General features: G+C 38.4%; 1 protein-coding gene across 1 annotated transcript in view; it reads right to left on the bottom strand.

Moving 5' to 3' along the window:
- LOC308688226 (complement C3-like) overlaps positions 1-14,674 on the bottom strand; it is a 91,256-nt gene extending 76,582 nt beyond the window's left edge. Inside the window, exons 1-4 of the mRNA XM_081361157.1 lie at positions 14,581-14,674; positions 14,301-14,496; positions 12,118-12,286; positions 1,034-1,107 (exon numbers count right to left, since the gene is read on the bottom strand). Of these exons, the coding sequence (XP_081217283.1) occupies positions 1,034-1,107; positions 12,118-12,286; positions 14,301-14,496; positions 14,581-14,651 (510 nt within the window). The 5' untranslated portion in view covers positions 14,652-14,674. The remainder of the gene's footprint in view (positions 1-1,033; positions 1,108-12,117; positions 12,287-14,300; positions 14,497-14,580) is intronic.
- Between the last annotated feature and the right edge of the window lie 1,283 nt (positions 14,675-15,957).

Genomic DNA, 15,957 nt, shown 5'->3' with positions numbered 1-15,957 from the left:
TCTGAAAGCAGGTGATGGCGATTTACTACTAATCAAGGAACCGGCTTTACTGATGAGATGCGCATAACCAGGGTGCGATTTGCCGGGGGGGATGCGTGGGATTTCCCCCTTTCTGGTCAATGTATCCCTGCCTCTGCTTACTTATTTTTATCCCCGGTGGGGATAAATTTATCCCCCCCTCAAAGTGATCAGTGCTACTACATAGTGGCGAGGCGGATCACAAAACTTATCACGGATCCGTGGTTTGATTAAAGTCCATTTTATTTAAAAATGCGCTACTTTGGCTGGCTCCGCAGCCTCTCTGTAATCACCACTCTGCAGACTTGCTCAATCTCAATGTCCCGCCCACGGCACTGGTTACACCTCACGAGTAATGGCCTATCAACAACCGCGAGACGGTTGCAGGTCTTTTTTTACGCCGCATATTCAACATATTACTTAAGCGGGAATAAACATCACAATCTGATTATCTGTTTCTATGATGACGAGCAGAGTTAGTGTCCCAGTCACACCACTGAGAATGGCCGAAGTTACACACGGTGTTTTACTCAATTGAGGCTAAAGCAAAGGTTTTTTTTTTATTACTCACTCACTTCTGAGTGTCTGGCGCGAGTGATTTCAATCAATGTAAAGACGCGTTTACGCGAGTCTAGAGGTCCTGCGGCGCGAAGGCGTTTCGCGCGGCGCGGTATCGCGAAGCCCGAATGAGGCGAATTGACTTTGTCGGTCCGGCCCGACACATTAACTGTAATCATGAGCCCGAGCCCGATTTAAACACGACCATTTTTTAAATACGTGGGCCGTTATATTTTTTCGAAACATCCCCCCCCTCTGTTTTTTTCACAAATCGCACCCTGCGCATAACAATCTCACGATACATATCGCCCAGCCCTACAGTGTGTGTTTACTGAGATCAGCAGTGCAATGATGCTCATTACAGCTGAATTGCCACGAGAGAGAGTGTGTGTGTGTGTGTGTGTGTGTGTGTGTGTGTGTGTGTGTAATAACAGTGTGCACTTATACAAGTGTGTACCATCATCTCCACCGTGACTGCAGTCCAACTGAGTGGTTTCATGTTGGGCGTCAGAGAGAAAATCCTGTATTGAACTGCAAAAGAGGTCAAAGCAAAAAACTGAAATATGAGTTCTGATGTTTTTTACTCAGATTCAAACCCTGATACACATAGTCAGTTTAATAATAAACAATTATGTCATGCTTATGTATAAAGTTCACATTGTGCTTTATATTTTCCAAGTATTTCATGAGATCCTTTGCCTATATAATCTTTAAGCTAAAAAGGTTAAGCGTATTTGGCTTGCTGTCCACAATGGAGGGCTCAATGAAGCAGCTTCAACTCGAGCTTAGATATACCCTCCAGTGGGACTACTAATGCTTACATGATGAGTATGGTAGCAAGCAGAGGTGGGAGTAAGTCACTTAATTCAAGTCTCAAGTCAAGTCCAAGTCTTAACATTGCAAGTCAAAGTCAAGCCAAGTCATTCTGTTGTAAGGGTCAAGTCAAATCAAGTCAAGTCAAGTCAAGTCAAGTCATACTCTTTGTCAAGTCAAGTCAAGTCAAGTCGCAACTTAGTCATCAAGTCATACCAAGTCACACACAGGCTTGTTTTACACATTTTTTAACTCTGGGACTTTTATTTCTTATTTAGACACAGAGGGCTGATGGGTAAAAAAAAAAAAAAAAAAAAAAAAAAAATTAACTTGTGTGTAATAAATAAAATATTGTTAAGAAGCACATTAAATGCTCTAAAATAAAACTAAATTAAATGAACACAAGTAAACAAGAATTAATCAAACTTTTCCCATCTTGTGCTAGCCCTACATAGTTACCACACTAAGCAAAATGATGTCAGAAAGACGTCTTTTCAACGTCTTTGTCACAAAAATCGGACGTTGAAAAGACGTCCACTGAGGGTCTAGAATGAAAGTTGATATGACGTCTTTTTTCGACGTGTTCTGCACGTCCGATATAGACGTTCATCGAACCTTCGTACAAGGTTAATTAAACACTAGTTCATATGTGGCCATTGTGGACATATTTCAACATCATTTATTGTCTCATTTAGACATACTTACTTTGACTATTGCTGTCAGATGATCTCAGTGAGAATAAACAGAGGTTTAGATGTTGATATTTGTTTAATTTGAAGTGTCACCATTGTGGTGATCAGTGATTGCTTTAGTTGGGCTCTTGGTCCCCTTTCTTTATACTTTAATTTTCCTTTGACTGCTGTAACAGTGTGTTTGTGTATCACAATTGTTGTGGCAGAGAAAGCCTATAAAAAGTTTGAGTGTTATCAGCTCAATGTTGATGATGATGTCACGGGGTGACAAACAGCTCCAGATCTGTATGAGTGTTTGTCGTCATGACAACTAATCGGCAGATTGGCGACAGGTGTAGGGACTTCACTCTGAGCGTCCGATTGAGGCCACTCCCGCTTTTTGAGAGGATAAAACACACGAGGAGGAGAAGGCTGGGTGTGGTGTGCTGTGCCATGTTGTGGTGCTGTGTTGTTCTTCTGCCCTGTTGATCTGGATCGTCCTCCCCCCGATCGTTGGTGGTTTCTCTCTCGTGGGGAATTGGTTATGGGCACTGCAGTTGAGGGGTTGTCTTGAAGGAAGAGGAGCGTTGTTTGAGAGGATGTGAGGACGGCCCAGAGGAATGAAATGCGCTGACTGAGCTGGAGAAGAGAGAGATGAGTAGTTAACAAACTGAATCTCATAATTGCATGTGTTCTCCACTAAATTGGGTATTGGATTGAAGTGTTTGGAGCATGTGTACACCTTTCACCGAGTGAAATATTGATTCTTTGTCGATCTCTCACCTCCTCTCCCCGATTGGAGTTCAGCGAAGTGAAGTCCGTCTGTGACCGTGAGGAAAAGTCTCACGAGTGTTCTGTCCGCCCCTGGCGATCATCAGTGCGGTAGACCAGGACTTGCGGGTGAGTGCTGGCCTTATGCACACTAGAAGAGTGAAGTTGCAGTGTTTAAATTGACGTTTCCCCTCACGATTGCATGCTTAGAGTTGGATTGCAGTGTGTGTGTGTGTAAGAATATTTTTTTATTGCTGTGCAACCGCCCATGTGTCCTGGGGGTCTACTATTTACCGTGAGAGCTGAGTGAGATTGCTACATCTACGTGCGGTGTCTAGAAAGAAGAACCTCTGCGAGGCAACATCACCCCATTTGAGAACTGTATACTGCTGTGTGAAGTCTTAATTTTGTCTGCCTTACGCTGCTCTGTCTGTGACTTTGAGTCTGCTGCAGCCCTGAAGCCCAACTGCATGGTGTGAAGTTACCTGTCCCCTGCAACACATTTGAGAACTGTGTATTGCTGTTGAAGTTGATTCTGTCTGTTCTAGAGAAGCCCCGCTCTGTCTGTGACTTTGAGTCTGCCGCAGCCCTGAAGCCCAACTGCATGGTGTGAAGTTATCTGTCCCCTGCAACACACGTGAGAACTGTATACTGCTGTGTGAAGTCTTAATTTTGTCTGCCTTACGCTGCTCTGTCTGTGACTTTGAGTCTGCTGCAGCCCTGAAGCCCACCTGCATGGTGTGACGTTATCCGTCTCCTGCGACCCATGTGAGAACTGTGTATTGCTGTTGAAGTTGATTCTGTCTGTTCTAGAGAAACCCCGCTCTGTCTGCGACTTTGAGTCTGCTGCAGCCCTGAAGCCCACCTGCATGGTGTGAAGTTATCTGTCCCCTGCAACCCACGTGAGAACTGTATTGCTGTTGAAGTCGATTCTGTCCCCTGTGATACTCACCTGTCTACTGCTCTCTCACTGCGAGTCTGGCACCGGTCTGGAAAGGAAGTGCACCTTGAACCCTCTACTCAACTGTGATACTCACCTGTCTACTGCTCTCCCACTGCGAGTCTGGCACCAGTCTGGAAAGGAAGTGCACCTTGAACCCTCTATTCACCTGTGATACTCACCTGTCTACTGCTCTCCCACTGCGAGTCTGGCACCAGTCAGGAAAGGAAGTGCACCTTGAACCCTCTACTCACCTGTGATACTCACTTGTCTACTGCTCTCCCACCGTGAGTCTGGCACCAGTCTGTGGAGGAAGTGAGCTGTGATTTCTCTACTCACCTGTGATATCCACCTGTCTAACGCTCTCCCACTGTGAGTCTGGCACCAGTTTGTGAGGAAGTGAGCCGTGATCCCTCTACTCACCTGTGACACTTACCTGTCGAACGCCCTTCCGCTGTAAGTCTGACATTCACCTGTGAAGGAAGTGATCCCCGTTCTCTCTACTCACTTGTGATACGCACCTGTCCAACGCTCTCCCACTGGGAGTCTGACACCAGTCTGTGAAGGAAGTGAGCCTCGACATCCTTGCTCACCTGTGATACTCACCTGAGATACTCACCGGTCTATACCCGCGGCGGTGCTGCTCCGGGTCCCTGGGAAGAAGAGGACAAGGAATTTTAGATTAGGATTTCTTAATTGCTTTTTAATATAAAATAAAGTTGTCATTCCTTTTACTCCTGCCTCTTGCCTCCTCCTTGATACGCTCCTCTGGGTGATAGTGGTCTAGGGGTGGGTGCGGTCTGGCTTGGCCCACCCCGACCTGTGACAATGACATAATCATCACAAAATGGGCATCTAATATTGTTTAAAGTTTTGTGTTTATATTTGGGATTAATAACCACCATCCTTGTGGAACTGCAATATTGGTGCCAAAAGCATTAAAATTATCACTTATTTGAAGGTGGATAAAAATCATGTGCACATGTTTTTGAGCAAATGTATCAAATAGTCACACACAGACATCAAGATTTTGGATATGAATCACAACAACGGTAACAAAAAAAAAAAAAAAAAAAAAAACCTTCATCCTGCAATGCATGATGGGTAGCTTTCATAGTACAAAACTCATTCTTGATTCTCAAGCTTTTTTGTTTTGATTGTCACCGTTGTTGTGATTCATATCCAAAATCTTGATTTCTGTGTGTGACTATATGATACTCTTGCTCAAAACATGTGCACATGATTTTTATCCACCTTCAAATAAGTGATCATTTTAATGCATTTGGCACCAATATTGCAGTTCCACAAGGATGGTGGTTATTAATCCCAAAAATAAATACAAAACTTTAAACATTATTAGATGCCCATTTTGTGATGATTATGTCATCATCAACATTGAGCTGATAACACTCAGAAAACAGAAAACTTTTTCTAGGCTTTCTCTGCCACAACAATTGTGTTACACAAACACGCTGTTACAACAGTCAAAGGAAAATTAAAGTATAAATGAAAGGGGACCAAGAGCCCAACTAAAGCAATCACTGATCACCACAATGGTGACACTTCAAATTAAACAAATATCAACATCTAAACCTCTGTTTATTCTCACTGAGATCATCTGACAGCAATAGTCAAAGTAATAATGTCTAAATAAGACAATAAATGATGTTGAAATATGTCCACAATGCCCACATATGAACTAGTGTTTAACCTTGTACGAAGGTTCGATGAACGTCTATATCGGACGTGCAGAACACGTCGAAAAAAGACGTCATATCAACTTTCATTCTAGACCCTCAGTGGACGTCTTTTCAACGTCCGATTTTTGTGACAAAGACGTTGAAAAGACGTCTTTCGGACATCATTTTGCTTAGTGGGTATTTTGCTGTGATGTCCTCTATGAAAGTGTAAACAAAACAAAAACATTAAAAATGTCAATTTAATCCAATTAGGCCAACGTGAACACACTCAAAAAAAAAAAAAAAAGATTTATGTAATTGTATTAATAAACTGAATGTGATTCATATATGTCAGTCATATGTAAATGAAATGGATAAGATTTATGTAATAGTACACAGAAAAATGCCCATGTTAAATTAACACTTCTCAGTGTTCATATGTGTGCACACTACAGAGTTAAAGTACCATTGAAGCAGTGTTGAAGTTAATGAGAAAATTAAGTGGTGATTGAGCATTAATTATGAACACCTGCTGTTAACAAGCAGAATCACTGAAGAACAGAGAAACACAAGAACTACAACTGACTTCAGCCTAGGGCTGGGCGATTTAAATCGCGATATTGTTATGCGCATCTCATCAGTAAAGCCGGTTCCTTGATTAGTAGTAAATCACCATCACCTGCTTTCAGATGAAGCGGCATTTACTACAAAGAGCCGTAGTTAACTGACAAGCTGAGCCAAATCACATCAATATCGCGGACGTATCGCCAGCGATATTTAATGCGATATGGCTCAGCTTGTCAGTTAACTACGGCTCTTTGTACACAGCGAAACATCCAGTGTTAAATTAACACTCCTGGGAGTGTATGAGTCCACACTCAAGAGTGTTTAAGTTAATGAGATAACTAAGTGATTAATTTAGTCATGATTGAGCATTATTGAAGACACCTGATGTTAACAAGTAGAATCGCTGAAGGAGAAAATCGCAAATTGTAAGTTACCATTATTGTGATGGGTAGTTGCTTTAGTTGGGCTCTGACCCTTTTAAGTGTACTTTAGATTTTGTTTGGCTGTTGTATCTGAGTTAAAACTGCCAGTTGAACAAAGAATTAAAGGTGATCTGAGGGTGTTGGTTATATTATGACAATCATCATTTGAACTTGATCACTGAACTCATTAAAATCCTTCTCTCTGCCTTCGATTTATGTTGTTACTTACAGCATAACTGTGAATCTGAATAAATGGCCAGAATATTTTATGTAATTTAAAGGATTTCTTAAAAGATGTTTAAAAAAAGAAATTATTCTTTTAGGCACACACAGATGTCAAGATTTAGTCTATGCATCTCAACAATGGTGACGAGCAGAATATTCAATGAGGAAAAGTAAATTACATAGACAATTCAGATCATAATTTATTCATACCGCAATGCATGATGGGAGCCATTAATGAGTTGTGATTGGTGGCAGCCACTGCAACATGCTTTATTATTGTCACCATTGTTGAGATTCACAGGCTGATTATTGATGTCTGTGTTTTAAATAAATATGTCTGAATGTCTTTTTGATCAGAACAATGGTTATTAAATTTTAATTATAAGTACTGATAATCATAGGCTGAAGAATCACAAAACTGCTGCTAACAAGTTAAGCCAAACTATCTCAATATGTTTCCTTTTTCAGATCACAGCATGATTATGTCAAAACATAACCAACACTATAAGATCACATTTTACTTTGTTCAGTTAACTGTTATAAATCAATAACAGCAGACGAACAACAGTAAATATTAAAGTAAACATATAATGGTCTAGAGCCCAACTAAAGCAAACACCCATCACCTTAATGGTAACTTACAATTTGTGATTTTCTTCTTCAGTGATTCTGCTTGATATCATCAGGTGTCTTCAATAATGCTCAATCATCACTAAATTAATCACTTAATTATCTCCTCAGCCCTAAATGCCGCTCCATCTGAAAGCAGGTGATGGCGATTTACTACTAATCAAGGAACCGGCTTTACTGACGAGATGCGCATAACAATATCGCGATTTAAATCGCCCAGCCCTACTTCAGCCACAGTCTTAGATGAAATCAACTGAAGAGAAAAGAAGACATTAAATCTGTGAAGATCTCAGCAGAGGAGGATTAAACAACTCAAACAGCTTTACCAGCTTCACCTATTACTAACCAGACTGACTTTATTTAATATCCGTTTTAATGAAATCAATAGTTGTATTTTAAAGTCACCACGATGGTGATTAGCATTTGCTTTAGTTGGACTCTTGACCCTTGACTCTTTAATGTAAACTTTTCTTTGATTGCTATACTTGTGTGTTTCTAAAGCACAATTGTTGTAGTTAAGAAAGCCATGAGATCAGATGATGTTGGTTGTTTATTGATGATGAAAATGTCATCATTATGTAATTTCCTTAATCCCTGATATTATGCAGTATCTAATGCTTTGATTATATAGGACTTGTGTTTTTAATATTGTTTTATTCATAATAGAAGTCATTTGATTTTATAGTATATCTAGCAGTGTTGTTTATCAAATACCTATTATTTAAAATAGGGTTTAAAAAAAATACTTGGTGCACAAAAACTTGAATCTATGGCATTACTTAGACAAACACAGACATCAAGAAACAGCATATGAATCTCAACAATGGTGACAATCAAACAAAGTATCCAGAAAATCCAGCTGCATAATGTATTAATGTCGCAATGAATGCTGGGAGATATGGGTGAGTTTTGATTGGTGGTACCCAGCATGCACTGCAGCATGAAACATTTCATTGATTGTCACCATTGTTGAGAGTCATACACTGATTCTTGAAGTAATAATGTAGAGAAAAAAAGTTTAATGCACTAAGGGCCCTATTTTAACGATCTGAAACGCAAGTGTCAAAGCGCGAAGCGCAAGTAACTTTGTGGGCGGGTCTCGGCGCTGTTGCTATTTTCCCGGCGGGATAAATGACTCTTGCGCCCGGCGCAAATCTAAAATGGGTTGGTCTGAAGTAGCTTCATTATTCATAGGTGTGGTTTGGGCGTAACGTGAAATAAACCAATCAGAGCATCATCTCACATTCCCTTTAAGAGCAGACGCGCTTTTTCCTTGGCGTATTGCTATTATAACGGCGGATTTGCCAGGCACGCGCCAGGAGCGGTTCACATCCGAGGAGAGCAACGCTCTCGTCACGGCCGTAAAAGAGAGAGAAGTGACATTGGGGATGGAGAAACACACCCAAATTAGCTTCGGTTAAACAGGTATATAATAATGTGGGTAAATGTGTAAGCTAGATGTATGCTTTTATAATAAATTATAAATGCTACATTATGGTCAAGCATGCGCCCTTAAAATAGCATAATGAACAACGCGCAACACGCCACTGACTTTAGACTAGGTTTTTCCTGGCCAGTGGCGCATGGAACAGGTTTTATGGAACAGTAAAATAGCACCAGGGATTGTTTGCGCCGGAACACGCCTCCTTTTTTGCGCTGAACCGCCCAGGGAGCGCAAGTTCATTCCCTAGTTTAGCGACGTGCTTCTGTGGAGGGAAAAGCGCGCTTTGCGCGGGTGCAAAATAGGAATGAAACATGCGTCGGTGTACAAAGTCAATTGCGCTGGGTGCAAGATAGGGCCCTAAATGTTATTTGACTATCAACATTGCTCTCATGCTGTAAATTAACATGGCTTCTATTATATAACAACATTACAAACACAACTCGTATATAATCAAAGCATTAGACACAGAATAAGATCAGAGATTCAAACAATTACATGATGATTAAACATCCAATATCACCTGATCTAATCTTCTCATGGCTTTTTTTGCCTCAACAAATGTGCTTTATATTAGGGCTGGGCGATTTAAATCGCGATATTGTTATGCGCATCTCGTCAGTAAAGCCGGTTCCTTGATTAGTAGTAAATCGCCATCACCTGCTTTCAGATGAAGCGGCATTTAGGGCTGAGGAGATAATTAAGTGATTAATTTAGTGATGATTGAGCATTATTGAAGACACCTGATGTTAACAAGCAGAATCACTGAAGAAGAAAATCACAAATTGTAAGTTACCATTAAGGTGATGGGTGTTTGCTTTAGTTGGGCTCTAGACCATTATATGTTTACTTTAATATTTACTGTTGTTTGTCTGCTGTTATTGATTTATAACAGTTAAATGAACAAAGTAAAATGTTATCTATCTTATAGTGTTGGTTATGTTTTGACATAATCATGCTGTGATCTGAAAAAGGAAACTTATTGAGATAGTTTGGTTTAACTTGTTAGCAGCAGTTTAGTGATTCTTCAGCCTATGATTATCAGTACTTTACTTATAATTCAAAATTTTTAATAAACATTGTTCTGATCAAAAGACATTCAGATAAATTGATTTAAAACACAGACATCAATAATCAGCCTGTGAATCTCAACAATGGTGACAATAATAAAGCATGTTGCAGTGGCTGCCACCAATCACAACTCATTAATGGCTCCCATCATGCATTGCGGTATGAATAAATTATGATCTGAATTGTCTATGTAATTTACTTTTCCTAATTGAATATTCTGCTCCTCGCCATTGTTGAGATGCATAGACTGAATCTTGACATCTGTGTGTGCCTAAAAGAATGTTTTTTTTTTAAACAACTTTTAAGAAATCCTTTATATTATATCAAAAATTCTGGGCATTTATGCAGATTCACTAACCAACAACATAAATCGAAGTCAGAAAGAAGGATTTTAATGAGTTCAGTGATCAAGTTCAAATGATGATTGTCATAACATAACCAACACCATCAGATCACTTTTTTCTTTGTTCAACTGGTGATTATAATTCAGAAACAACAGACAAACAAAATCTAAAGTTAATAATATATGGGTCTAGAGCCCAACTAAAGCAAATACCCATCACAATAATGGTAACTTACAATTTGTGATTTTCTCCTTCAGTGATTCTGCTTGTTAACATCAGGTGTCTTCAATAATGCTCAATCATCACTAAATTAATCACTTAATTATCTCATTAACTTCAACACTCTTGAGTGTGGACTCATACACTCCCAGGAGTGTTCATTTAACACTGGAGTTTTTGCTGCGTACAAAGAGCCGTAGTTAACTGACAAGCTGAGCCATATCGCATTAATTATCGCTGGCGATACGTCCGCGATATTGATGTGATTTGGCTCAGCTTGTCAGTTAACTACGGCTCTTTGTAGTAAATGCCGCTCCATCTGAAAGCAGGTGATGGTGATTTACTACTAATCAAGGAACCGGCTTTACTGACGAGATGCGCATAACAATATTGCGATTTAAATAGCCCAGCCCTACTTTATATACACACAAATGTAGCAGCCAAAGAAAATGTAATACTAAAAAGTTAAGGGTCAAGAGTCCAACTAAAGCAAATGCTAACCACCATCATGGTGACTTTAAAATACAATTGTTGATTTCATTAAAACGGATATTAAATTAAGTCAATCTGGTTAGTAATAGGTGAAGCTGGTAAAGCTGTTTGAGTTGTTTAATCCTCCTCTGCTGAGATCTTCACAGATTTAATGTCTTCTTTTCTCTTCAGTTGATTTCATCTAAGACTGTGTCTGAAGTCAGTTGTAGTTCTTGTGTTTCTCTGTTCTTCAGTGATTCTGCTTGTTAACAGCAGGTGTTCATAATTAATGCTCAATCACCACTTAATTATCTCATTAACTTCAACACTGCTTCAATGGTACTTTAACTCTGTAGTGTGCACACATATGAACAATGAGAAGTGTTAATTTAACATGGGCGTTTTTCTGTGTACTATTACATAAATCTTATCTGTTTCATTTATATGTGACTTAAAAATATGAATTACATTCAGATTAATAATTGGTTTATGTTAAAACTATGTAATCCAAATGGATGGAAATTCTATATGCAATTTAAATACATAAATCTTATGTTTAGACATTTTTTTTTTTTTTTTTTTTTTTTAGTGTGTTCACGTTGGCCTAATTGGATTAAATTGACATTTTTAATGTTTTTGTTTCGTTTACACTTTCATAGAGGACATCACAGCAAAATAACTATGTAGGGCTAGCACAAGATGGGCAAAGTTTTATTAATTCTTGTTTACTTGTGTTCATTTAATTTATTTTTATTTTAGAGCATTTAATGTGCTTCTTAACAATATTTTATTTATTACACACAGGTTATTTTTTTATTTTTTATTTTTTTTTACCCATCAGCCCTCTGTGTCTAAATAAGAAATAAAAGTCCCAGAGTTAAAAAATGTGTAAAACAAGCCTGTGTGTGACTTGGTATGACTTGATGACTAAGTTGCGACTTGACTTGACTTGACAAAGAGTATGACTTGACTTGACTTGACTTGACTTGATTTGACTTGACCCTTACAACAGAATGACTTGGCTTGACTTTGACTTGCAATGTTAAGACTTGGACTTGACTTGAGACTTGAATTTAGTGACTTACTCCCACCTCTGGTAGCAAGATGTTATAATTATGTTATTTAAATGATGTTGGTGGAGTTGGGGAGGTGGAGGGACGCCAAAACAGCTGATGAAGGTGAGCGGCTGCTTATGCTCCAGCAGTTAATTGATAGATTAGATTAGGTTAATTCCTCCCGAAATTATGTTGTGAACTTTACTTAGCACATACTCGTACCTCTGCTAGCAGGCGTGTAGATGGGCTTGTCTGTCTGTACAAATATATATCCAGACTGGAATGAGACCATGACCACTTTCTCCAGGGTGTGAGATGGAAACTGAGCTTGTAGATACACATACTGCTTCTCCAGAGGATCATCAGAGAAATAGTCCCTATCATCAGGGATCTAGAGAACAGATAATCAGTCAGCCTGAATTTTATCTGATAATAAAATAATGAGAATGTGTTATGATCCCAGCTAACAGACTTTTGTTATAAGAACGTTCTCCACATATTCAGTGTTGGTTCTGAGAACGTGAAAAATGTCCAGTTTTCTTGACGTTAGAGGAACGTGTTTTAATAATGGTATAATGTTCCTCAAACGTTCTTTCAACTTAATTTTGATTTAAAATTCAACATTATAGGAACGTTGATTTCTAACATTCCAAGAACATAAAAATGTCCAGTTTCCTTAATGTTACTGAATGTTATTTAAAGGTTAGTGTGATGTTCCTGAAACATTCTTTCAATCATCTTTTGAAAGAGTAATAAGAACACAAACTACAACTTTATTCAGTCACAGCCTTAGATGAAATGAAGATAAAACACACTAACTCTGAAGATCTGATTAAACAACTCCACAAACAACATTACCAGCTTCACTTATTACTAACCAGACTGACTTTATTTCTGTCACACGTCTACAGAAGATCTTATTGAGAATTAACAGAGGTTTAGATGTTGATGTCTTATTGAAAATGTTTCGTTTGCAGTCACCATTATGGAGATCAGTGTTTGATTTAGTTGGGCTCTTGAGGTTTGTACGACGAGTACTGATGTCTAAGTGTGTTGTTTTAAACTTATAAATAGGTTTAGACAATCTTACACACATTTCTTCAGTTACAAATGATTTATATCACATCAAATGAGTTCATTATCTTATTCTCAAATCCCATTCAAGTTCCAAAACTGAGTAAATCTACAGTGAAAGCAACTGTTTAATTGGAGTACTTTGACTGTAATTTAAAACAGCCATAGTGATCTGCTTTTTCAATGCAGAAATGTTCTCCATGAACACCTGCAATGGCTGATAAAGCATCAACTTAAAGAAAGTCAAGGGTCAAGAGCCCAACTTATGCAAACACTGATCTCCATGATGGTGACTTCAAACTAAACATTTTCCTTAAAACATCAACATCTAAACCTCTGTTAATTCTCAATAAGAGCTTCTGTAGACGTGTGACAGAAATAAAGTCAGTCTGGTTAGTAATAAGTGAAGCTGGTAATGCTGTTTGTGGAGTTGTTTAATCAGATTTTCAGAGTTAGTGTGTTTTATCTTCAGTTCATCAAAGGCTGTGTCTGAATAAAGTTGTAGTTTGTGTTCTCATTACTCTTTCGAAAGATGATTGAAAGAATGTTTCAGCAACATCACACTAACCTTTAAATAACATTCTAGTAACATTAAGGAAACTGGACATTTGTATGTTGTAACGACTGAGACAAATCAGACAATTATTGATTGTAATATTAATTTAGCTACCTCAAGTTAATCCAATTAACTGACCCAAATATTAATAACTAATCATAATTGATGATTATGAGTTATTATTAATATTTCCCCTTTGGGCTAATTTGTTACAATGTTCTTGGAATGTTAGAAATCAATGTTCCTATAATGTTGAATTTTAAATCAAAATTAAGTTGAAAGAACATTTGAGGAACATTATATCATTATTAAAACACGCTCCTCTAATGTCAAGAAAACTGGACATTTTTCACGTTCCCAGAACCAACTGAATATTTGGAGAACGTTCTTAAAAGTCTGTTAGCTGGGATGATCCCAGCCTGTGTTCCCCTGTCTTGTGTGTTCCTGGACTCTTATGTTATCTCCTGTCTTACACCATGTTTTGTAGTCCTTTGTAGGTTTTCATGTTGATTAGTCTCCAGGTGTTTCTTATTATCTACGCCCCCTTGTTATCATGTTAAGCTTGTGTGCCTGTGTATATAGCCCTTGTTCTCTGTCAGTCACTGAAATCACATTCTCTGGTTTATCGTGTTTTTATTTGTTTATGCTAGTTACCTTGTGGATTATGACCTTGTGGATTATTTGAATAAACCTGGATGTGGATCTGCTTCCCAGCCTACTCCTGACTCTCAACATGTTACAGAATTAAACATCACTGTATTTATGGAGCTCTCACCTTTATATCTGTAAGGATCTGGTAATTGTTTTCTGCAGTCAGTGTCACTGTTTTGGACAGTATCTTCCAGTCTTTCTTTGGGTATTTATTCACTATGATCTCTACATCAAAAGATCCTCCAGAGTAATCCTGAGCCTCCACAAACACGTTCTCTGAGGAACCCACTCTCAGCAAATTAGGAGCTGACAGAACAAACCTGAGGAGATCAAATCACAGCGTTTGAAATCTTAAAAACTGATTATTAGTAACTCTATGAACAAACGGTGTGTTTAATACTCACAGCGGGTCACACAGTGTGAGGAGGGGTGAGGAGAGAAGAACAACAGTCAGACACAGCAGCTTCACGTCCATCGTGTCTGCCTGTGTGTGTGTGTGTGTGTGTGTGGACCTGCAGCAGCTCAGATTTATACCCGCCTCCGTCACCCTCACAGTCCAAACTTCTCTCTCTCTGTTTTTTTTGCATTTGTTTTGTAAGTAAACTGACACTTCAGTTCAGCAATCTACAATCTAACAGTATAGCAAGTAATATTTATGTTTGACTGCCATTCACTTTTCACATCCTTATGAGATCTTTATGAATCTCCTGTGTGATACACAAATAACTTCTTTATTTTCATACATTTTCTAAATAAAATATATATTTTAAGTTCATTTAACATATAGACTCTGAATAAATCTGAATCTTGTGTCTTTTGAATCAGTGCCTAATGAAAAACACAAATGCAAATTCAGTGCGGGAGATTAATAAAGATCTCATAAATATGAAGAGTAACAGCAGTCAAATTCAGATTTCCCGTAAATGACCTGCAAAAACCTGTTGTGTAAATTCAACCTTTGGTAAACTGGCAGCCGCTCTGTTGATCTTTGAGATTGGGATGAATATCAAAATGATTAACATGTGCAAGCACAATTATCCATGAACTTGATAAATGTTGCAGATATGTTTTACTATTCACAACCAAATGCCTTTCAACTTGCGTGTGCAAAATTCAAAATTGAATGAATGTGTAGCAATTTGTACAAATAGAGACATTTTTGTGAATACAAATGTTTTCTTTGTAGTAGTGTATCATAATTTGCGCATGCAACAAAGAAGATGTGTATGTGTGGATCAGGTGACACGTGTGCATTCATTGATGTATTTTCTGAGTCGATCTCATTTAATTCATTTGGATTTTGAGACTTTCATTTTGCTGTGTTTTTAAGCATTTCACAACCCACACACAAACAACTACAAATGAATAGGCCTGGTGTTAATTATTAATGTGTGCACAGCTACCCATCTATTTGACAAATTCACAAAGTGCGTCACTACTAATATAATGCAACTTGTGTGTCCAAAAATCCAGAAACGCATGAATGTGCAGCATTTTGTACAAATAGAGACATAGTTGTTAATACAAAACCTCGATTTTGTATTAATGTATGTCAGAATTTGTGCGTGCAACAAGTAAGATGTGTATTTGTGGATGAAGTGACATGCATGCATTAATTGACTCGTTTCTGAGTCAATCCTATCTGATTCATTTGGATTTTGAGACTATTTCACCGGTTTAGACCATAGACTGTAAAAAAAATATGGACGACGCCCCTTCGCTCTCTTCCATTGGTGAGAACTGAAGCCGCCAGTGTGTCGATATGGCGATATCAGCCGCCA

Source organism: Scardinius erythrophthalmus (genome assembly GCF_964197995.2).
Source record: "Scardinius erythrophthalmus genome assembly, chromosome: 3".
Taxonomy (NCBI): domain Eukaryota; kingdom Metazoa; phylum Chordata; class Actinopteri; order Cypriniformes; family Leuciscidae; genus Scardinius; species Scardinius erythrophthalmus.
Note: the sequence above shows the minus strand (reverse complement) of the source record. Positions and strands in the feature narration are given on the sequence as shown.